This window comes from Lampetra fluviatilis, chromosome 60 (genome assembly GCF_964198595.1).
Source record: "Lampetra fluviatilis chromosome 60, kcLamFluv1.1, whole genome shotgun sequence".
In the NCBI taxonomy this organism is placed as follows: domain Eukaryota; kingdom Metazoa; phylum Chordata; class Hyperoartia; order Petromyzontiformes; family Petromyzontidae; genus Lampetra; species Lampetra fluviatilis.
Window position 1 is genome coordinate 2,886,240 of NC_136334.1, and position 24,449 is coordinate 2,910,688.

The window sequence follows — 24,449 nt, forward strand, 5'->3', positions numbered from 1 at the left end:
GTTGACCATGAAATACCCGCCGTCTGCTTTACAGTGTGCATGGATGATTCCCCCTGACGTCATTCAAAACAGAGTTGTGTGCCCGTTTCACAGTCCAAATGTTACCAAATTTAAGAATCACTTGCAAACGACCCTTAAACTATAAAACTATTTTTATTATACCATGCAAGGCCCACTGAGCTACATAGCTCTTTTTCAGAAGCGACCTGGCTATCACAAATGATAGCCCAACGAAGTGGCTTATCACATGGAAATTTATAGCAGCCAAAAACTCTAAACGCATGTCGATTCTAAATGTGGAGGTGGAAAGACCGGAGGACCCAGAGAAAAATACACGTGACCACGAGGAGAGAGACATGCAAACTCCAAATTTACAAGCGTCAGGGTCAGGCTCAAACCCACGACCTCCTGTTTAAGAGGTGAGGTAGTGAACACCTCGCCACTGTGGCACCCAATTAGGGTTATCGCCCCTTTCTATAACAACTACAGCAGACTGTTTATTTGCAACATAGCACCTTTGTGATAGCCTTGAGCTATAAGAATGGCACAAGTAACAAACGTACAAGATTTTCAAGGGTCCTAACCGAGCAAAGCCGGTCTCCCACCTGGTCACTGATGAAGAACTCGTTGGCGATGTGCACGATGCGGTCGATGTGGATAATCCCACCCAGCGTGTGGATATCCATGTCGCTGAGCAGTGTGAGCACCAGGATGGCCTCCACCAGCAGCTGCCGGTACTCGGGCTGCGGCACGCGGTTCAGCACCGACTCCACGTGCACCGCAAACTTCAGCTCTCCCGGCGTCATCTGGGCAAGCCGGGCCATCCATCCATTCATCCATCCATTGATCAATTTCATTCATCCATCCATTCATACATCCATTTACCCATTCATTCATCCATGCATCAATTCATTCATCCATTCACCTTCATGAGAAATAGTCCACTGAAAAATGTTAAGCCCAGCAATAGCTTTATCCCACCACTAGGAGAAGCCCTAGAAAGCTCTTCTAAAATGGTAAACAGTAGACTGGATTATCTGCGCTAATTACGGAGGGGAGCCGCGGATAATCCAAAAATAAAACCATTTTCCGTGGATCTCTATGCCAAAAGCCACTAATATAGGTATAAATTTCAACTCACTAAATAAATGATCGAGATAAATCACTTAAAATGAAGCACAACTGACGATTTTCATTGTTACTCTTTCAATTTAGAACAAATACTAACGATCGACCGATCCTGCTCCTGTGCAGAAGACTCGGCCCACTAAGTGGACAGCAGAGCCACGCCAATCAACATCAATCAAGATCAATCAACATCAATCAACATCAATCAACATCAATCAACATCAATCAACATCAATCAACATCAATCAAACTCCACGCCAATGTTGTAAAGATATTGCAACTACTGTACTGTGGAGGCGATCACGTGGATTTCGGATTCACCTGAGCACACATTTAATCGGTTTAACCATTTGACTTAGAATAAACATTTCCAAGAATAACAATATAGAACTGTTTTTTAATTATTAAGTTGGGGCTTAAGGGAAAATCCATTAATTTATGTCAAAATCTCAGTTGCACGGTGAATCCGCAAATCGGATAAATCGCATACGATTAATCGAGTCTCCTGTATTTGCTCTATTCTTCCACGCTGACGAGACATCTTGGAAGAGGTGGTCGGATACCACACTTTAGCCCACCACATGAGATCTGCCCGTTGACTGACTTCAATGTTCCCATTCGTACAGAGGTGCAGAGGATTTATAACAGGCAATCCTCGACTTACGAACGCCCGTACTTACAAACCAGCTTCCATGACAAAAAATAAAAAAATAACGTTGACTCAAAACGCGAACTCGCAATTGCAAACTGAACCACGGAACTATTCTGTTCAGAGGAGTGATCGTCCATGAGATGTAATGAGTCGGCCTGTGTGGGGAGTGGTAGTGTAGCAGTTAGCGCGCTGCACTACGAAAGCTATTCTTGCTCACGGCCAACACCAGTGATGATTGGGCCTCCTCTAGGTCGACTCAAGACTCAAATGAGTACCTGGTGCGGTGTGTAAAACATCGCCATTCGGGAGATAAAGGCGGCCGGGCCTGGTGTTGGCCAACCACCCCATGTGCCGTACCGGCCTTCATAGGAGCTCACTAACAGAACTTGCCCCAACAGTATGTTAAGGCTATAGGGGGATCTTTGTCTTCTGTGTGTCTGTCTGTGTGTGCAGCACGTGCCCCGTGTGTGTGTGCAATTGTGGCGACTCATTGCCCCCCTTCTGACTACAAGTTAGCATCAGAACTCAAGGTAAGTGAAAATATAAGTTTTTTTGTTACTTTATAAAGTATTTACTATACATTATTTTTTATAGTGTTACATGAATACGTACAATATTTTATTCTTTAAGTATGAGTGTAACAATGTTTCTCTTTTTGCTGAACCATAACACATTTCATAACACTGACCGTATGGGCATTTAAAAAAATAGTAGATTACCGTGTTCCGACGAACGAAACGGTCGATTTACAAAAGGGTCTCAGGAACAAATTGTGCTCGTAACCCAAGGCCTGCCCGTACATACAAAAAATCTGCACCATTGGGAGATCAGCTCTGGGTTGCAAGTCTACTGTGCTACCAATTACACCATGGCATTATCCCCATTCATCAACAAGTCTATTCTAAAAAAAATCCCTACTGGCAGACTATATTCTTCTGTGAAAGATAGCGCCTTCCTTCACGATTGCCCTGCACTGCAAGAATACCAAAGGAATCAAATCTCTGCGTGCATGCACAAGCGTGTCTGCCTTACCTCTCTTGTAGCAGAGGAAGGCAGCACAAATCCATCAATGGAGAGACCGTGACACTGCAAGCAGACGCACCAGAACAATTGTCAATCTTTGTTTCTTGGCTTCGTAACATTACCTGTTTGCATTGACAGCAAATAACTGTAAATTGCATGGAAGTTGAACTTCTTTCGCGCCATACGTAGCCAACCGTGCTAATCGGAGGTGCATGTACAGCGCTTTTGTTAATCCACTGCTGGATGAGGGCCCATTTCCATATTTGGTCATTGTAGAGTGAAGGTGGAGAGAGCAAAGATGTATCAGCATTCAAAGGACAGCACAACAATGATCTTAGCTGTATTGCCCTCTGCTGCCCACCGCACAGTTCTGTAGCCCTTTGACAACCTGGTGATGCATGGTGGTCACCCTTACAATATCCTGGCTCAATCCAACTTAGCTTCAGAGATGGAGAGTATTCCAGGTATGTATGACTGTTCAACTTCTTTCGCACCGTATGTAGCCAACCGTGCTGATCAGAGGTGCGGTTGATTTGGTTATAGCCCTTTGGTTAATTGCCAAAGATAAATTATGTGGGCAAGATTTCTGCTGCAAATCAATCATTGGCTCGGATGGAGTTGGTAGCTACTGCCATAAAACAACACATTGAGGCACCGTATGATTCGCAACGGTGTCGCCTGTGGGGTTAAATCACAAGTTGAATTAAAAAATCAGTTATCGTCTTGCTAAAAAAGGGCCATTGTCCAAAACGTCGACGATTACTGTATATTCCAGATTAGAAAAACTAGCTTTCTTTTACTGTATTTCAAATCAAAACTTGGTGGTGCGTCATACAATCTGGTAGGTGTGTGAGCAGATTTGTAGAGCTTCAGTGACACCAGCCACAAGTTTGGGGTGCGTCTTTACTTTCCAAATCATGATAATTGTTTTTTTTTACCTTTTTTATCTGGCAACAAAACTGACACCTTTTTTTACAAGGAGTCATGTTTGCATTGACTACAATACCTGCGTTCAGAATGCAAACAAAAAACACAACTCTGATAATGTATGCACTGTCCTTGAAATTGATTGGTCCACACCCGAGACAGCTTTTCTTAGAGCCTAGTCTCACATGGTGTTGAACCAGATGACGCCAAAGAGCGCATCTTAACATGCAGAGACCACAGTAAATATAAATATTCCCTCGAGGGCAGCATTATTGGCAAACGTGTCAAGTTGTCATAATGCGTGCGAGTAGCGCGCCGCTGCCAAAGCAGCAGCAGCATCGCCATTGTGGCGTTCAGCTAATGGGGGGGGGGAGGGGGGGGCACAACGTACCTTCTCCAGGACCTTCCAGACCTTCTGGTAGAAGCCGATGGGCACACGGTTGAGCGCGCCGTCGAGACGCCGGCGTCGCAGCCACTGGCCCTGGCGGTCATACCACGCTGGCTGCTCCAGCACGGCGCCCAGCGGCGACGTCTCTCCCGTCGCCGTGGGGCTCGACGGCGTGCTCGCGTGCTACCCGGGGTGGGGACAAACGCGAGGATGGCGCCGCCAGTAGCGGATGACAGACGCGAGAAACGTGGAGGGGCAGAGAATTTAGCGGAAGTGGTGAAGGCCGCAGGCAGGATGTGGCCGTTAGGCCGCGGTAACCAATGGGGGAAGGAAATTAGACAAAGGCGATGATAGTGGGAGGAAAGACGGAATGATGTTTTGCGATCGATCAGAAAAAGTTGGATTTTGCAAAGAAGACATGTACGATGGAGCTCGGGTGTGTACGTAAGAGAGTTAATCGAACGATTTGGGGCAGCAGCAGATTTTGAAAGGAGGTAGTCAGGTGTAGCAAGAGATGTGAAAGAGTGGCAAGAGGAATATTTAGACCAGACACAGCAAACAACACACAGCACGCAGTAAAGTTAAAACACTGTATCATACGCGCAAAACAACATTAACTGTCTACACTCCCTAACCTTGATTTCTTAACATTCAATTACATTACAAGAAAGCTACTGACAAATTACTGTTGTCAACCAACCTAATTGTTCCAATAGTTCAAACATATTTGATAGTTTACAGATGTAACGTTTCATATGCAACAAAGAAAAATACTGCAACATTTAAAAAACTGAAGCTTAAAAAAAAATAAGTGAAAAAATTATCAATCTTTCTTCAAGCGTGTTGACCAAAAAGTTAAGGGAGGAAAAAAAAGCAAGACATTTTTGCAGCCTTAAAAGATCAGCTTAGGGTGGTTTGTGTAGCGCACTTTATCACTTTATTGCACGCAGTACACCAAAAGCCGCAGACAAAGATGCTGCCATGCATTGCTCAAGACAAGATCATCACTGCATCATTGCTGCGTTCCCAAGCGCGAGGATCACCAAAAGTCCCATCACCACCGAGATACAGAGGCCCTTCTCTTTGGCGGTCTCTTGAATATACCACCTACTCGTTCTCACAGCGAGTTTTCTAAATAGGCCGGTGCCAGACCTGGCGTTGCGCACTCGCACGACTTTAAAAGTGGGCCCAGCTATTATTGGCGATCCCTGGTGCTGCCATGGATATATACGAGGCAGCCACGGACACCGACGGGACGTTCCACGTCGCTGTGACGCAGTCTTGAGGTGCCCAACCCGAACTGCTAAACCGCGTTTTTTACAGATATGGGGCAAATTTACAGCACCAACAAATTAGTTTTCAATAGTTCCACACTTACTGGCAGTTAATGAAAGTTGTTTAAATAACAAAACAAATGCGTGCACAACCTCCACAACAAACTCCGCCCAAATTATTTTTTAGCTGTGGCCTGGCATAGTCCCAAGCACAAAACTAGGTCGGCTAAACTTAGTATGCAACCTTTAAATACTCTACACTGCTCCAGTGCTTGGGTCTTGAAGATCCGAACAAGATATAATATACGTGCTGAAATTGACTCACTGTTATTATTACTGCTACACTTGTTTACGCAGGAAAGTCTCACCGAGTCTCAAGACCCTTGTTCAGCCAAGTTTTCGCAGATGTGGGCGATGTTACTACGTGTCGTCCCAATCAAGTAATTTGCAGGTCACTTCTCAGCACTGGTAAGTTTTGCCAATAGCAGTCACATACGTAACCGGAGAACTCGAAATAAATATATGCATAACAAGGGGAGAATATACAAACGCCACGCAGAAAGGTGCCCGAGTCTAGAATCGAACCCAAGCTCTTCTCGTTATCACAGCATCACCCCCTGCCACCTACTGATCCCTTTATATAATAATGGAGGGCTGCATCCTAGTGCTAAGACTGGGACTCGTACAGTTTTGTGTCCGGAAATCTTGTAGCTGTAGACTCGACTGTAGTTAAGATATGAACCATTGGTCAACTGATTGCTACGATTCAATACGCAAAACTATATTTGGACTGGGCAAAGCATTCAAGTGCCTTAGGAAAGGTATCACTTGCACCCTATTGCACAGCATTGGTCCGTTTATTTTCTTATAATTAGGAATGATCATTTAAAAATACCTCGTAGTTTCTCGAGTCTCGCCGTATGACGCTGCCCAGCAAGGACCATGGCTCTTGCTAGCAACGGCAATTCACAACTCTTCTCCAGGAGTGAACTATCAATGGAAACCTCCAAAACAATGGACCGAGGGCGAGCAACGCCACCAAATACAAGTATTTGTGAATAGCCGAGATGCATCCTTTTACCCGAAAAGGGTGTCCATAATATAGGTATGGAAAACTGCAGACCTGAAACTGCTTGTTCGTGTCACTGCTGGCAGGAGGGTGTCCACAAGAGGGAGCGTTCTAGAACCCTTTTCGAGTATACTTGGCCTACTAATCTCCGCTATGTATTTCAATTACACAAATTCAAGACCGTTCGTGCTCTCTGTTCCTGGCCACTTTGTGTTGTAGGCCTTTGGGCCCTGTGCTCGGCAACTCGGATCAAAGCAAATGTTTTTTTCCGCAACTTTAACATGAAAGGTGAGGCTAAACCATTTGCAGTGAAATCAGAAAGTATCTTCAATTGAGAAAACAACACCTCTGATCAAGTATCAACCCAACAACATAACAAAATGACACTCTCAAAATCCCCAAGAGGTGTGTACACACCGGTACACGTAAAAGTTCATCAGGCGCCTGCGTAACAAAGACACTCTCTTATGGGATCGTAAGACACACCCTTTCTGGGTTTCTCTCAAAGCTGCGCCAGCAGTCACTTGGTTCCTTCACCCCACTGGCATTCACAAAACTCATTTACCCACAGCTTCACCCGGGTATGCGGGCGGTGCTTTTCCGCACGTCGACATCTACTCCGCACAAAAGACACAGGTCCACAAGCTTCAGCGACACGCACCGGATTTCTGGTCTGCAGAAAATGTGCAAATGCATTAGTCGTTGGGCGTGACTCGGCGGGGAAGGGGGGGGTTGGAGGGCGTTTCGAGACCCACGGGGTTGCAGAAGCGACCGACGCGGCTTCTGTTAATCCCAAAGGTCCTCATCGGTCCCCGCGGCAGTGAGTGGCAAAGTCTCTGCAAAGCAAAGCTGTTAGTTCCAGCTGGCGCATGGCGGCGGCTGCTTCGATCACCGAAAGCAATGAAATCAATGGCCAGAGACGGGTATATACGTTTATATGTGCACAAGGTAATGTGTGGAGGGGTGGTCAAAAAGGGCTACGGGTTTCACTGTTGCACGTTACCGCCGAATGCACCCGATCCCATCGGACGTCAGAAACTGAGCATGGATGAGCTTGGATAGTGCTTGGATGGGTGACCACCACCGTGCATAAAGCAGGTGAAGCAGTAGTAGGTGTTGTCGGCAGTGGAGGTCAGTGCAAAATCCATTGTCATTGTGTAGACACACCCAAGCCTCTACCAAACCCACACTAACCAGCGTGGTGAAGTATGATGGACAAATAACCCTCACGGCCCTCATCCAGCAGTGGAATGGCAAAAACAGGATGTACATGCATCCTTAGAATACTAATAAGTGCCAATTATTTACCTCAATAAAGCCTCACTGCACAGAGAAGTTAAGTCAATTCCATTCACGAGTGTTTAGCCCGTGGCAGGAAACTGAAGTACCAAAACAAAACCCACTTTAAAATAAGGGGATGACACCTGGCCACGTCGCAGCCCCACGACCACAACACCTGGCAAGCCTTGGTATTGGGCACCCACCTAAGTTCTCACCCAGGCACAAACCTGCTTAGCTTGTGAGATCTGACGAGATCAGGCGCACGCGCGGTTAATCGGCCATAGGCCTCTCCTTGAAATTAATCACCGCTTGTGTTTCGGGAAATGGACAAATTTAGACCCTATATAAATCCACTTTGTATTGTAATGTATTAATGTGGTAATGTTACCCCTGTACTGTATTTCAAGTAGCACAGCGAGGGGGCACTAAAAAATAATCTTAGAATAGCTTTAAAATAATTGTTTTTTAAAGTTCTCTATGTTATAATATATTAAGAAGCGCCATTGTTCGAAACGCACCTTTTATACATTTTCTTTCAGGCCAGTGTTATTAAACAAATGTGTGGCGTTTGCTACATATTAGGTTGATGAGAGTTTTACAAGGATACACTTTTTGACCACCCCATTCGCACAGTATACATACACAATGTGGATATGTAAATGCACCTCGGATTATAACATGACCAGCTGCGCAATGTGCCGAAGAATACGTAGGTAAATATCATGAATCCAACTGAAATCCAACCAAATGAAATGTACTTATGTGAACCTTGGTGAGAGCCCAAAGAGTTGCATTCAATCTTACCCGCAACAAGAAACCCCCGACTGATGCGAACGATCCTTTTTTATCCACTACCGTGCCGGGGGCATGCCAAGCCAGCCCGGCGTGGCTCAGGAAGCACCGCGTTGTTTCTTTCCACTACGCGAGGCGTTGCCGCTGACTTCGCACGCAGTGAACGAGTCGAGGCGCATATAGTTGATGCAGTGTTCGAGTTGTTACTGGCTGATGTCACACACATTGCGTGCGTCATTCGCCCAGTGCCTGGCCCTACTTGGCCCCAGGCCAGAATCAGAAATCTTGTGAAAAGGGAGCAGCATGGTTTGATTGTGGCTCGGCATGGCAAAGAGCCAATTGAGAACCACCCGAACCCGAAGGGCCCCGCGCGCTGGCTCGGCACGGATTTGGTAGTGGAAAAGGGTCACTTGATTACACAGTAAGATGAATGAGGTTAAATATTTTGAATCAGAGATCTGTTTCTACTGGATATAGTTCTACTCGGAAAATGTGAGGCTACTAATAAAGCCCACAACAATATTGTGCAGCAGTTATATTTTTATTAAATGCATTTACATATATGACCTACAATTATCCAACATCATATATTACGTAGAGAGCCCTTAAAGGCTCCTCCACCTTCTTTTAGATGCTCCAGGTACGCTAGTTACAAGCGATCCAACCCACGTTTTTTCAAAGTGGGACAAAGAAGAGTCCATTCCACACCTCTTAAATGTGGCAAATTTTCAAATCCGGACCTGAAGTGAACCTCAACAACAACCTTTACCAACCAACCAACTCGTGTCAAGAGTTACGCCGAACAGTTCACCTCCACCCCCACGCACGTGATGCCACCTTTAAAAACACGGTGGTGAAAGTCAGCAATCGCACAGTTTGCTGCATTGGCATGAGTAACTTTACAATCATACGGAGCACAATTACATCATCTTGTTTAAAAAATTACTACGCACTTTTGCATACAAAGGAATTTGGCAATTAAAAGGTGTTTTAAATGCAACTCATACATACTCACTGCTTCACATAGTATGTTCTTTATTATTTAAGCAAATCCGGAGATCAGTAAATATATATAATTATGGATTGATGTCCTTTAATTTAGTCAGAACCCATTGTGACTCATTATATCTAGGCTGTCTAGATGACAACAGGTGGACCTTACAGTCACCCTGCTCTAACTTGCGTAGTCCACAGCACTTGTCTCTATCGGTTATCCTGAGCCAGCAATGGATATTCCACATTTCCATGGCAGGGCCTCGGTATTTCCATAACACCCCCAAAGCCAATCAATATACACAGTCGTGTGCATTGATTTCCAACTGAACATATGATAAAATAATGTTTCCGGTTTCTAATTAGTGACCTCCAAAACTATCTTACTTTAACCGCTGCCAATGAGGCACGGTGTTGTTTGAACATTTTATTGTAAAAGTGGTCATGGAAATGCAGCACAGGCGAGCGTTAAACCCAGTGAGGAAGGAGACGGGGTCACGTGAGGTGCGGAGGGTGGGCGGTTGGGAGAAAGGGGGCGGCAGTGCTTGTGAGATGCCACGCGACCTCTGCCCTGCTAAAGGTCAGCAGGCCATTACCGTCGATTGGGGGGAGTAGGCATCACCACCGGCAAACGACTGACCAAACCAAGTGGACTGGTTTCATATGTCGATTTGGGAGGGAGGGAGGGAAACAGAGAGGAAAATTACAACACGTCAACAAGGTTAAATGCCAAATTAAACACGAGGGAATGAAATGAGTCGCACAACTTCAAAACTACACACGCAAAATGTACACACAGATGCATTGACGTATACCTGGTCCACAGGCAAATGCATCTCAGCACACAAAAGGTGGTACACTATGCATCTTGGCAGTTTTTTTTGCATTTCCCCATCATTTGTGTGTTCATAAACCGATGCCCGGAATCAGCAACCACTGCTGTGGCTGGACCAGCATTAAACCTCATGGGTCTCCTTCGACCTATGAGTCACCATTCAACATTCGCAGATCTCATATCACAATCACGCTTGTTTAGCATCGGTAATATAACACAAGGCATGTGACAGCCATGCTGACGGACATATCACAGAAGAGCTTCCGCAACTTCTTTGCATTGCCTCTTATTCCCACCCGCCCTGCTACTGAGCACTGTTCATTGCAGTACAGTTCATTGCATCTCATCAATAGTTTTTAAATTTCACAGTTGAAATGTAGCCACCTTACATGTGGAATAACAAACCTGACATCATGGGCAGGGGAACTTTATCAGTCATCAACTGACTGGACTGAGAGCATGAATGCATGTTATACAATAGAACCCCTGTTAACGACTAATGGCTTAACGACGGGCCTCCATAGAGCCCAGTGTGTAGTGTATAGTAGTGTTGTGTATATAAATGTAGTGGAAAGAAGTGTAGTGGAGTGTATAGTAGTGTATAGTAAAACCCTCTTAACGATCACCCCTGTCAACAACTAATCGCTTAACGACGGGCCTCCATAGAGCCCAATGTGTCGTCTATAGTGTAGTGAATAGTACTGTAGTGTATAGTGTAGTGTATAGTAGTGTAATGTAGTGTATAATAGTGTAGTATATAGTAGTGTAGTAGTGTGGTGTATAGTAGTGTATAGTGTATGGTAGTGTAGTGTATGGTAGTGTAGTGTATAGTAGTGTAATAGTGTATAGTATAAATCTTGACTTAAAGCTTTCGTGACTGCCGGAATTAATATCCTTTGGGTCTTTCGGTAAAGCCATGTAGATAGAAACATAATAAAAATAATAACAATATCACAACGTTTCGATTGCAACACAAGCAATCGTCATCAGGTGAAAAATATAGCGGGAGAGCTACTGAGGCAGCAAAAAATATATGGCGGGAGCGCTGCTAAGGCAGGGAGTTATAAAGGTTTGAGATGGGTGTAGCCCAACGGTCAGTGGGCGGGGCTAAAGATGAAATTTGCATGTAAATGGAAGGTCGCAGAAATCTTGACAAACAAAGCTGTGGGTGTGGGCATTGTATTGTGAGAAATTAGCATATCAATGTAAGAAATTTGCTTGCAAATGTAAGCTCCGAGAGAGCTCGGAAAGAGTCATCGCCACATGGAGGTGGAAAAGGATGGCAAGCCGCCATTTACTAACACAGCTAACGGTGGCTGTGTTAGTGAATGTAACTCGAAAATAACTGCTAACATAGGTAGGTAGGAAGGGAACAACACAGCCAGTTATGACCTAAATTGGTTAATAACGTCCTTCCAATAATTGCTCAGTTTGTACCCATCTTCTTGGTGGAAATTGTGTCTGTGTTGATATATCTGGATGGCTTCATGAACAAATCTTTGCTAATAGCCAGTGGGCTTGCAGAGTACCCTCGTCTTGGCAAAATAAATTTCGTGTATGCCCACAGCGTTAAAATAATGATCAGCCACGTCTGAGGTATTGGGCCAACCGTGTTTCAGATCTAGCTTATGTTCACAAACCCATTCCGAGACATGTCGCTTAGTTTCCCCAATGTAACTGCTGCCGCAGACACAGCTTGGTTTGTAGACACCGGGGTATTGCATGTCAGGGATCACATCCCTAACTGCTCTTATCTGTGGAGTGTAACCAATAACCACCGGGAGAGCATTCGCTAGTCGGGAACCCGCAACGTCGAAAGTGTGGCTGCTGCGCCCCTGTGCGGTAACTCTCCAATCCAGCATGCAAGTCATCGGCCCGACAAGAGTTTGCATCATCATCATCTACGCTGCTGTCACCATTTTCACGACGTACCCAGCGATGCAACGACGCTGTCCTCTCCGCATTCTTGCCTTTGCTATGGGACACTCGAATACAGACGGCACACTCACAACTGGGAACGTCTCGTTTCACGTGCAAAAAGAATGGCTCGGCGAGCCAAAGGTCCCACCTGCTTCATCTGGCTCTTCAGCTTGCTGATGCCAGCTCGCTCAGTCTTGGTGGCGCCCGTGTGGTCCACCCCTCGGATGGAGATTCCCGGGCTGGAGACGGCCGATGACTGCACCGAGCGCACTGCGTACATACGTCCCAAGCACACGGTCGACACTAGACTTCTTGGATAAAAGTAATGAAAGATTATGCTGTTACAATTGCGCTTGTTCCCCCAGAAAAGCCCTGCCAAAGTCTCAAGATTATTTCAGGAACTAGCAGGTTTTCTGCGGGAGGGGGGCAATGTTGCCAAGTGCAATCTGAATTTAGTGTTTTTCTTATTATTGTTTCAGCATTTGGATGCTTGGCCAATACCAGTTACTTTGTATGTTTTTATTAGTTACTAGCGGGAAGTACCCAGCATTGCCCGGGGGAAAAATATATTTCAAAACTTCTCTTAAAAACATAACATATACATATGTAGAGGAGAGAAATATGCGGTGCGCACAGTTAAGCGGGTGCAACGGAGGGCAAACAGGTGCTACGTTGTGACCGGAGGTTGGCGCCTAGGAGACGGGAGATGGGGGGTCATGACAAGAGATTAATGTGACTACTGGCACCGGCCTAGCGGCAGCTTAAGTGAAAGCACCTGAGGAATCGGGATGAGCAGGGGGATATAAGCAAGAGTGTGTGTGAGCGAGAGGGGGTTGCTGCAGGGAACCAAGAGTGAAGACATCTCGCCACTGCCACTCCAGCCGTCAACGGGAACTCAACTCTCACGCCGGGCAGGAGTTGGCTGAACCCCCCGCCCGGGACAGATGAGTAAGCAGGTCTGAGTGAGCGTAGGTGAGGGTAGCGGTGGAAATACGAAGTTGCTGTGTGTAGAGTCATTAAAGTGCGAAGACGCTGTGTGCGGAGTTGCTGAGAGCAGAGCTGCTGAGTGCAGGATAAGTGAGGTGCAGAATAGATAAGAGCGGGGAGAAGTGAAGTATATGTGACCGGACAGACAGTTATAGGAGTGCCTATAACTGGCGCAAGACCAGGTGAATAAAGTGTAAGCAGGTGACTTGTTACAACGTGTCGGTGTGACACTACACATACACAAATACTAAGCTATTGTGAAAGCCCGGCGTGCCGTTTGTCTGTCAATTTGTCCATCAAAAAAATTATAAGAGACTTGCAGAAGTCCAAAAAGTTATAGAAAGTGGGGGGTAAATAGTTGATCTAAAAGGTTTCCGCAAATTGTCGACCCACCCCCCCCTCCAGCGTAGGCATATATACCTAAACACCCTACATAAAATAGAGTGAGTAGTATTTACTGACTGTACAGTAGTATCTACTGAGCCCAGTAGTAGCTACTGACTTTATAGTAGTATCTACTGACACTACAGTAGTAACTACTGACCCTAGTAGTACCTACTAGGTCTCGGAGGCTTCGGAATCTCTTATCAATCCAGGATGTCTTACAAATTCAGATTAGACTGCAATAAAAATGCAGTAAACCTGCTATAATTATGCAATACAATGCTTTGTTAATGATCCACGAGCCAACTCAGCAACGCACTCGCCCAAATTGCCGGGCAAGTGCGTTGTGCAGTCGAACGGCAATAACAATTTAAAGCACCGTTCAATCAACATTCTACAATGGCTCCTGAGCCGTCCATCAGTGGCGCTTGCCACAGACTCCCAAGTGTCCCTACCGGGACGTGAACCTGTCCATGTTTCAACCACGAGGGGCCTTACCGCTGCGCTCTACGCCAAACTCCTTGCCACTCAGGATGTGGTGCAGGAGATTCTTCATGTCGGACGGGCTGAGGTTCATGAGGCTCTCGGAGGCCTCCTCTCCTGCACACGAGAAAGTCACGAAAAGTGAAGGACACTCCGTGGTCAAACGCTGTTGACCTTTCCTATCAACAGGTCTTGCCACAAATTGGAAAAAAACCTGAAATTTAACTGTGTGAGATAGCTGTGGTATCATTTCGCCAGAATCAAGATACTGTGATTTTTTTACCACAAGTATGTGTTATTAATGGAGACTTGATGACTTGTAATTTGTGCCTATTTGGTGTTTGAACATCTTAACGCCTGTATCTACACCAGAAAGGATAAAGCCTATTATTATTTTTAAGACTCTGATACTACATTTTAGAGATTGCTTATGGAGCACCTGAAATTGAAAGTTAATAGCCCTCCAGTTAGTGTACGGCAACTGTGGTCACCCAGAACAGATCGTGGAACAGGTAACGACTCGATGACCAATTCACAAACACGAAGGAAGCGGCATCATCACACTACGCTACTCCCGACATATTCATCTGGCTCAACAACCTCGATATCAAATTATTGCCGTTGGGATGATAGAAGCTAGGAACAGTTCATATATCACTCCCCAATGATGTTAGCCTTGGCCGAGAATTGAGCTCGGGTCACCGGATTCATTTTAGTCCACTAACCACTGTGCCACCACTCTATTTGACAAAGGTTTTCACTTGATGAAGAGGAGTTATTTTGGAAATCTGCTTTACGAAAAAGAGTTTCTACCAATGGGACGCAGCTATTAAGCAGACTCTTAAGTGAATGACATAAACACTCAAAGGTTGGAAATTTGTCTGAATAGTTAGACAAAAAAGTCACTTGAAAGATGAACTGAATTAGACAGCTTTGTAAAAATCAAGAGAAGGGCTAAGAGGAGGAAAGAGCGGTGTTACGATCACACTTTTTATACGAACAACCGAGATTTAAAATTGGTGATTGAGGGGGGGGGTGGGTCTAACGCAGTTGTGGTGGCGGTGTGACGTGTACGGCTCACCGGAGCACTTGAGGCTGCGAGCGAGCTCCGTGGCCATGACCTGGATGATGAGGCCGATCCTCAGCCGGAGCATTTCCACAAAGAGGCTGGGCTGAGTCCGCACGTACATCGCCAGGTACACAATGATCTCCTACAGCATACACAACACACACACACCCCCATGGTGATTATGTATCCTGCTGTGCTCCGCTATCATTGAGAATAAAAATGTCGAATTAATCCATCATCCCTCCGGAGTGCGATAGATCGACTATCACTTCATGGGACTTGAACAAAATCACAAGGAATGCGCTCTAACTGGCCAGATCTCAGAAGTTAAGCAGGCAAGAGCCCCCGTTCGTGCTTGAATGGTTGACCACGAAATAGGTAAACTTATCTCATTGATTTTTGTAGCCAATATTATTATGCTTCGTAACTGGTTTTTTTGTTAGGTGGAGAAAGGTTTTGTGATACAATAATAATAATTGAAATGTTTAACAAGCCGCTGCACATATTCACTCGCTCCCGAAGAGAATGGCGCTGAGGAACGAGGAGGAACCACAGACAAATGGGATAGGCAGCCCACTTGGTGAACCCCTGAAGCTCTGCGGTCTTCTATTTATTAAAATGTTAGCAGCAATTTAATGAATGCTTACATGTGGGAGGAAACCGGAGCACCTGGGGAAAACCCACAAATGAGAGGTGGCAACACTATCCCATACAGATTTAATTCACATTTTGCTGTACCACCTTTTCCTGGCAACCAAGGGTATGACACCTCGATAATACCTATGAGAAGGGAGTTTCACAGCATTTGTGTGATCCACCAACCCTCGCCTTCACAGCACTGGATTACAGGTGTGCATAGCCACCACCGCCGGGCAAGTTAAATTTTAAATAGCCATCCTTGCCATTGTTGTGTTAAAACACGGCAGCCTTGGCACTAACGAAGAATGTCATGGCCAGATGATATGGCCCAACCAAAACCTAAATTGTGAATCATATTGGCTGCGAATACAACTTGTGTGTTCACTTGTTCTGGCTTGATGGGTTTTTGTCATAATTTACAGAATGTGTTGGATTTCGATTTTCATTATTGTTTTTGTTGGGTGAGCAATGTGATTCTAAAATAACGGCAGCACAAGAGAGAGCCACTCCAGATAGTGTAGGCAGCAGGACAGGAGTGAGCCGATATCAGTACCTGGGTGAGGACGGCGATGCTGATGTCTTGACCGCACGCCTCGTATATCAGCTTTGTGAATTCATCGGGAGGGAGAGGCCTGTGGAATGGACACAGAACTCAACATACACACAATAACAACCGCCATTCGCCACTAAGTGGCGATGACGTCACCACGACGTTTGCGCCAGGCCATGTGCACCTTGAGGCCATATACACACACTCACTAACACAAACACAAAATCGCCAATTTAGCGTTCCCAACCATCAGGGCAAGTGCTGTAAGGCAGCACTTCTACTACTGAGATTAAAAAAGAAAACTCTTAACATGTTGGTCAGTAACACTGTGGGCTTAATAGGAAAACAACACAATAGGCGACGTCTCCGGCGGCAATGGCTCATCTTCAGAGTACATCAGGCAGTGTAATTGACTAAAAAGTTGATATTTGGTTTAACATGTAGTAGGTTTTCACGACCAATATTATCCATAAGAGGATTTTTGGGTTAGATTGCATAAATATAAATGTGTCGTTAAACCCGCCATCACCTGACACAACCAATTCGTCAGATTTGTCACATAAGGTTATTTGTGCTTGGGCACCGCTACCGACACAACTATCACCAAAATAATTATGCTGAGATCAGTACATCACAAGAAAAGATGCTGTCGTGGTATAATGGTCAGCATACAGGACTTGGAATCTCGAGGTTGCCGGTTTGATTCTATCTGCCAGCGTGGCAACTGAAACAATGGTGCAAGCCTCTTGGATACCACCAGCCTCTGTTCACCCACTTAATATAAATGGGTACACCACAGCAAGTCACAATTGGCGGGTCCCTGTGGTGGGGTGAATTGTGGTAAATTATTAGCACGGTTGACTGAGTACGGCATACAGAAGAGTAGGCCAAATGACCTCTAGAAGGGCTCTGTAGAGCTATTTCCAGTGGAGGCCCTTCTCCCAGCAGTGGCATGAGCAAGCACTTGCAGGGATGCGCCTTCATCTTTTTACAATGAAAATAAGTGGTAGCATGGGCAGCATTACACATGCCCAGCCACCTTTGTCTCACCACTTCTGGTGTACCACACCAGGGGTGAGTGAGAGAGTAGTGAAGGGGCAAGGGAGAGGAGGTAATGGCCTGCCGCAGCGCATTAACTCGGCACTCAAGGGAGGAAAACCAGTTCATACGTCGTGATTGTCTTCTCCCGTGGCTCAGGAGGGAGTCCAACCGTCAGCTGCTTCTGATGAGACAGCAGGTCTGTCGCGGCCTGAATACAGGGATGGAGACACAACGTTGTAATGAATACGATGCAGCGCACAGGGATTCCGTGAACCTCGGCAACAAGCAGCGAACGTGCCACCGGTAGGCCCTGTCACCGCTAGGCCTCGTCGCCGCCAAAATATTTATTAAAACTCCATGGTTCACAAAAAGGTCATTTAAGGGGGCAATCGGGAGTTACACCACAGAATCCATGCACCTGTGTGTGACTAGGACGAGCCTGCGGTAACTAGGCGAGAGCCCTCAGCAGCCAGGCCCCGTGTCTGTGGAACAACGCTCTTCCCCAGGACAATAGGGACTATGAGTTGGTTGAGCCTTTCATGTCCCATCTTAAAAACTGATTTTTTTTGCTTGCTTATCTGTCTGTCTAATTTTTTTTGCCTTTTTTCCTGTTATCCTTTTCAGCTTGATTTGTTCAGGGTTGGCAAAGGGTTGTGTTGTTTTACGTAAAGCGCTGTGAGGTCTCGCATGAATGGCGCTATATAAATCAAGTTTTAGTTCAGAAGTCGAGTCTGGGTCGCCGGTTCTCCCCTACCTCAGCGAGGACCTCCACCTTCTTGCGCAACATGCCCGAGATGTACCGGATGAGCGCCCACTGCTGGCTGGATCCAGCCTTGCGATAGACCTCGCTCAGCAGGTCCCGCACAGTGGTGCCGTCGTGGCCCGAGATGCGCGTGTCCCAATCCGCACCCCTGCAGCAGAGACGCCGGGAAACACGTGCCACGTGAACGAGGCGTCAAACCTCAGGTCACGTTTATCGGTCACGTTTTGTTTGCAGGGTGGCGGCACAGTGGTAACACTCGTGTCTCGCGGCAAAAAAAGCCCAGATTTGGATTCCCAACTCGGGTACCTTTCTGTGTGGAGTTTGTATGTTCTCCCCCCGTTCTGAAAGTTATTTATCAAACATCATAACATTTATCATACAGATGGTGCTTCATATCTGCAAGTGATGTACACCATAGTATGCCCAACGATCCACTTGTTCAAGGCAAATGTTCCCAATGTGTTTGTCCTTTGACTATGAAATGAAAAAAACCGACATAAATTAAGTCAAGATTACAGGTAAGTAATTCTCAAAGGCTATCACTTTACAACAAATGCTAGGCCAATGATTTGTAAATGGCTGATGCATACATCATTTTGATACCCTGTATTCAGATGATACATAATTTAACTGTATATGGAAATACTCTGGGCCTTAAAACTTGATCTGTCTTTTAAAACCATGACAATCACAAATCAATTGGTTTATATTTTAATGAACCCTCCTCCCATAGGAAAAAAAAACATGCATTGTAACCGGAAATGGCCATGAAACATCCTGATGCTGAAAAATGACTTGCAAATCACTCAATTGGGATGACATGCATTACAAAATCTAACGTGGTCGTTTTTTTTGTGCAGCCATAATCTCATTAAACTTAAATATCAGTTTTAATTGCAGACAACAGCCTGGATTTCAACGGTGCTAGCTCAGTGCTCTGTGCTCTTAACCACCCGAAACATTGAGCTCTTCTAAAATTTGTATTTAAATAATAATCCATAAAAAAAGCACACACACAAATAGGGACTTTTAAATCTAGATTGAAAACTCATTTCTTAAGAACTGCTTTTTTGTGTTGAGTTTGTTGTCCTTCAATTGCAGACAACAGCCTGGATTTCAACGGTGCTAGCTCAGTGCTCTGTGCTCTTAACCACCCGAAACATTGAGCTCTTCTAAAAATTTTATTTAAATAATAATCCATAAAAAAAGCACACACACAAATAGGGACTTTTAAATCTAGATTGAAAACTCATTTCTTAAGAACTGCTTTTTTGTGTTGAGTTTGTTGTCCTTCGCCACGCATCTCCAATTAGCATGGTGGCTACGTACGGTGCGAAATAAGTTCAACACACACACATGCATACAACCGGCTCACGCTAGCAACACAGACAGCCATGCTTTGAACCGAGGACGACTCTCTTGAGTGTGAGAGAGAGCGCACGGGGAGTATGACAAGGAGTGACCCTGTTCCACTGTGCGCGAAGAGAACATTACGGGGGGGGGGGGGGGCGCTCCTCACTTGACCACGAAGAGGATGTAGAGGATGTCCACTTGGTCGTGCAGGCTGGGGCACTCCTTGAGCTGTTCCACGAGCGCCTGAACGTCGATGCTGCCGTGCGCGTCGCGCGGCATCTCGATGGAGCCTCGCACGTGGTGCAGGGCCTCCTGTCCATGGGCACGGCATACGACACGCAGACCTACTCGCTCGGCTCGTCTCCGAGCGCTGACGAGTCGCCGATATTTGTTACGAAAATTTTGCCGAACATCAGCCTACGCTTTACCGTTGTATTTTACATTCACAAACTGGCACATGGAATGATTGGCTGATATGCAAGGCACAAGATTATTTTATCGCTTGTTTACCCAGGAAGGTCTCGCAGAGTCTCAGGATTCGTTTTCAGGAGGGTCCTGCCAAGTTTTCGCAGCAGGGGAGCAATCTTTCTGCGGTGTATAATCCCAATTGAGTTTGTAGGTAAATTTTATTTATTTGTAGGTAAATTTTCAGCACTGCAATGTTTGGCAAACACCAGTTACTATTAATGGGTTTTTTTTATAGCTGTGGGACAAACCGGAGAACCCAGAGGAGACCCGTGCAAGCACAAGGGGAGAACATACACATTTCACGTAGAAAGGCACCCAAGTCTGGAATCGAACCCAGGCCCTTCTTGCCATGAGGCACGAGCGTTACCACTGCGCCACCCCAATGAGATGGGCACACTCACTCACCTTCTCATCCTGTGCCAGTGGTGGAGCCTCCACAAGGTTTGGCGTTGCTCTGGGTCCAACAAGCACGTTCGTGGGCAGGTACATCGACACATCTGAATTGGGACAAGAAACACAAGAGGGCATTTGAAAACTTCAATTTCTTTATTACAATCTGGCCAATAAGTTTGAATACTTAAAAAAAAACAAGAAGCCCTTATGTGTGTTGTCCATCAGTGCCTGACAGATTTCAAGCAATAACATTTGGTGGGGTCCTCCACTGGAGTGGCTCCAGACAGCCCCTCTAAGAGGGCACTTTGACATACTCTTTCCACGCTAGCCCGATATCTTGCAGCCTGCCGATTGACTCACTAGACAAATGACCAAGTATTCAATTCAGCAACTCAATAAGAGAACCCTTAGTGCACACCTGCAATTGCTTGTAAAAAAACGAAAGCTTTCGGTTGCTCAGCGCAGCCCCAACAATGCCAAGTGGCGAGTAACAAACGGCCCAACTGAAGGTGTAGTAGATAAGAGGTAGTACGTTTCTTGAAAAGGAACAAGGTTATGATGATAGCTTTGGAAGAGAGACGGGAGGGAATTCCCAAGTGCAGCAGTACGAGGGACGAAGCAGAACGAAAATTGGTGTGACCTGCGGTGTGACGAGTGGGTGAGTGTGATGTTGTAAACTGCAGTGTGGTGGCAGCAGCACACAGTGTGGATGAGACGAAAGTCTGGTAGGCCGAGTAGTCCTCACCAGGGGTAAGCAACCTGTGGCTCCGGAGCCGTATATGCGGCTCTTCAAGGACTGCTTCATGACGTTATTTATTAAGGACTGTCTCGTGTTCATCACATGCATTGCGGCTCTTGAAATATTGGGGGGTTCCCCCCCCCCCCCGCCATATTCGAACTAAAACGCCTCTTCCTGTTATTTCGGTTGCTGACCCTTGGCCGAGCCACACGTTCGCAGAAATCGGTAGCGCCAAGGGGATCGTGGCGATTCTCACTGGGAACGTCGAGACCGCGGGCGTGCGACACCAGGCTGACGATGTCGCGCATCGTGTATGCGGCGGCGCGGAACCTCTGCGGCCCGGCCTTGCCGCCGGCTGTGGGTGGCAGGCGCGACTTGGGCCCCGAGCTGTCGATGAGGTGACGTAGATACACGGACAGCTCGTCGTGCTCGTCCGCTAACGTGGGGAAAAGGTGGACGTGGGTGGGGAGCGAAACGAGATATCGTCATCGAGAGCCATGGTCACTCCACTGCTGGATGAAGGGCCTTCCACCCCACGATCCGACAATGTAATTATCCACCTGGCACCTGCACACATGACGATTTCATCGACAAATAATCATGAGGTGGTAACAAAATAGTTTTTCTCTCTTCGGCAGATTATAAAAATACAAGTGGGTTACACTTTAATTCTTATTCTTTCTTCGAGTAACTACTGCACGTGACTTTGTCACCAGCTGTTGCTTAAGTGACGTCACACACGCAGTCATACTTGAAAAAAAGTTACATCGTAATCAAGGCAGTGTAATTCTTAATTCTATGGGAAGGATTAATTTTCTGAAAAGAAATACCATTTAATCCATCAATGTATAGACCTTATCTGTGAAGTTCCTAATCTCATGTCAGTTTCACAATGTAATCCCAAATGTGCTGTCCACTCCCAGCCCACTCAGGATGCCCTGGGACTCCTCGTTAGTCCTGCCCCGGCTGCGCCCCTGCGGGTCGTCGTCGGCGGCGGCGTTGTTGTGACACCAGTGCTGCCCTCTCTCCTCTCTTCTGCGTTTCCCTTACCTGTAATTTTGACTTAATCTGTAATCTCGTTTTTTTTTATTTCAAAGTCAAAAGGACAAACACATTGGAAACATTTGTCTTGAACAAGTGGATCGTTTGGGATACTATGGTGTACGTGACTTGCATATTTGAAGCACCATCCGCATGATAAACGTTATGTTAGGTCAATCACTTTCATTAAGCAAAGCAAGCACAGCGCTGCACTGTTAATCAAGCCACTGAGAACCCAGCAGAGCCATCTGTGAGCTGTGAGTCGTCCATGTGTGAGAATGTTACGATGCACAATGGATGCACTTGCATCCAGACGAATGTTTTAGCACTAAAACACATTTCAAATTTAAGTTGAATTTGCACAAAGGTAGCAAACTTATGACTGCATGCTTGCGGTTCATCACATTCCTAATTATGTTTTATGAATGTCTGTTTACCCAGGAAGGCCTCACTGAATCTTAAGACTCTTTTTCAGGAGAATACTGCCACGTTTTCACAGTAGGGAGCATTGGAATATTTGCCCAATAGCAATGCGATACCAGTTACATTCAAACTAGATTCAAAGCTTTCGTGACTGCAGGAATTACTCTTTGGTTCTTTCAGTAAAGTCACGTAGAAATTATTTTTTATTAAATAATAATAGAATACGACGTTTCGATTGCAACACAAGCAACCATCATCAGGTACAAATGAATGAGAAAACAAACATAGTAAACTTGGAAATATAATGCAGTACAACACAGAGAGTCGGCCAACAAAACAGTCAACACCCCACCTGGTTGATTACGTTATTCCAAAGATTGCTAAATTTGAGAGAGAGAGAAAACATAGACACGGAGACACACAGACAGACACACAAGCAGAGAGAGACTCACACAGAGACACACAGAGAGAGACACACAGACACACACAAGCAGAGAGCGACAACAAAGAGACACACAGAGAGAGACACACAGACAGACATACAAGCAGAGAGAGACAACACAGAGACACACAGAGAGAGACACACACATAGGCACACAAGCAGAGAGAGACTCACACAGAGACAAACAGAGAGGGACACACACATAGGCACACAGAAAGACAACGTTTCTGTGTCGAGGCCTTAAATAGAGAGAGCCACGGGAGAAAACCAGAGAACCTGGAGGAAACCAATGCAAAACAGGGGGAGAACATACAAACGCCACACAAAAAAGGCACCCAAATCGGGTATAAAACTTAGACCCTTCTTGCTGTGAGACTGAAGTGTTACGAAGCCATTTCATTTTTTACACGCTTTCTATTAACTCACTGTCTGTTGTTGTCGTATCCTCAAATCTTGTAACTCAATTTTAACCCACTTCCCAAAGTGGTATCGACTTAAAACTTGGTATACGTATGTCATACTGATGACAATACTATATTCTATTAAACAGATATTATGAAAAAAAAATTTTTATATGTTATGTTTCGGCTTGGGTTTAATTGTCCGCGGTCAACTAACGTTGGCTGTAATTGACCACGGTCCCTTACGTTATGGCAAGCTTGGGGCAACTTCCTGGAGTCGTGGAGTTCTTCCATTACTAGTACGGTACATTTAATTAAAACGTGTTTTTAAAAAAGTTTTTACAAATATTACTTGTTGAATGTACTTGTGACTAATGAGGCCTCGTTTTTAAAAGCGCGAGCAATTTATGAGCTACATTCGCTCCTCACAATGAGTGTTCCATTTCCCGCTAGATTCACGTACAAGGCAGCGGGGAGAACGTGCTTTCCAATAAAAATGTCGGCTGCGTACGAGAGACTCTGATGCCTTAAGACAAAGATCCCCCGTATAGCCTGAACAAACTATTGGGGCAAGTGCTGTTAGCGAGCACCATGAAGGCCGGCACGGCACATGAGGGGGTGCGTGGCCAACATCATACCCGGCCACCTTTGTCTCTCCAGTGTTGATGTTTACACACCACATTAGGTACTCATTTAAGGCCGAGTCGACCTCGGGGAGGCTCATGACTGATTCAAATAATCGTCACTGGTGTCGGCCGTGAGCGGGAATCGAACTCGGGTCGCCGGGCATGGTGTTAACCGCTACACTACCGCTCCCCACGAAGTGGAGCGCGAACCGCTACACTACCGTGTAGTGTGTTCTCTTGGCATAGAACAGACACGGCATCCCGCGAAGGCAGTGCATTGCCTATGAGATGATAATGTTCGATGACTGTTCGCATTCCAAATAAAAAAAAAACCTGTTGATCGGGATTTTTTAAAATTGCATTCC

General features: G+C 45.7%; 1 protein-coding gene across 4 annotated transcripts in view; it reads right to left on the reverse strand.

The window, feature by feature from the left end:
• The window catches only part of LOC144950997 (phosphorylase b kinase regulatory subunit alpha, liver isoform-like), a 65,569-nt gene that overhangs the window by 5,394 nt on the left and 35,726 nt on the right, over window positions 1–24,449 (reverse strand). For 2 of the 4 annotated variants that reach the window (XM_078881210.1, XM_078881208.1), the window contains exons 19-31: window positions 21,408–21,587; window positions 20,425–20,516; window positions 19,718–19,863; window positions 18,190–18,346; window positions 17,564–17,643; window positions 16,398–16,476; window positions 15,218–15,347; window positions 14,152–14,253; window positions 12,431–12,552; window positions 10,124–10,180; window positions 4,122–4,301; window positions 2,813–2,866; window positions 606–806 (exon numbers count right to left, since the gene is read on the reverse strand). In XM_078881210.1, the coding sequence (XP_078737336.1) occupies window positions 606–806; window positions 2,813–2,866; window positions 4,122–4,301; window positions 10,124–10,180; window positions 12,431–12,552; window positions 14,152–14,253; window positions 15,218–15,347; window positions 16,398–16,476; window positions 17,564–17,643; window positions 18,190–18,346; window positions 19,718–19,863; window positions 20,425–20,516; window positions 21,408–21,587 (1,580 nt within the window). Of the gene's footprint in view, window positions 1–605; window positions 807–2,812; window positions 2,867–4,121; window positions 4,302–7,216; window positions 7,298–10,123; window positions 10,181–12,430; window positions 12,553–14,151; window positions 14,254–15,217; window positions 15,348–16,397; window positions 16,477–17,563; window positions 17,644–18,189; window positions 18,347–19,717; window positions 19,864–20,424; window positions 20,517–21,407; window positions 21,588–24,449 lie in introns of all 4 variants that reach the window. The other 2 variants (XM_078881211.1, XM_078881209.1) reach the window with 2 other exon arrangements.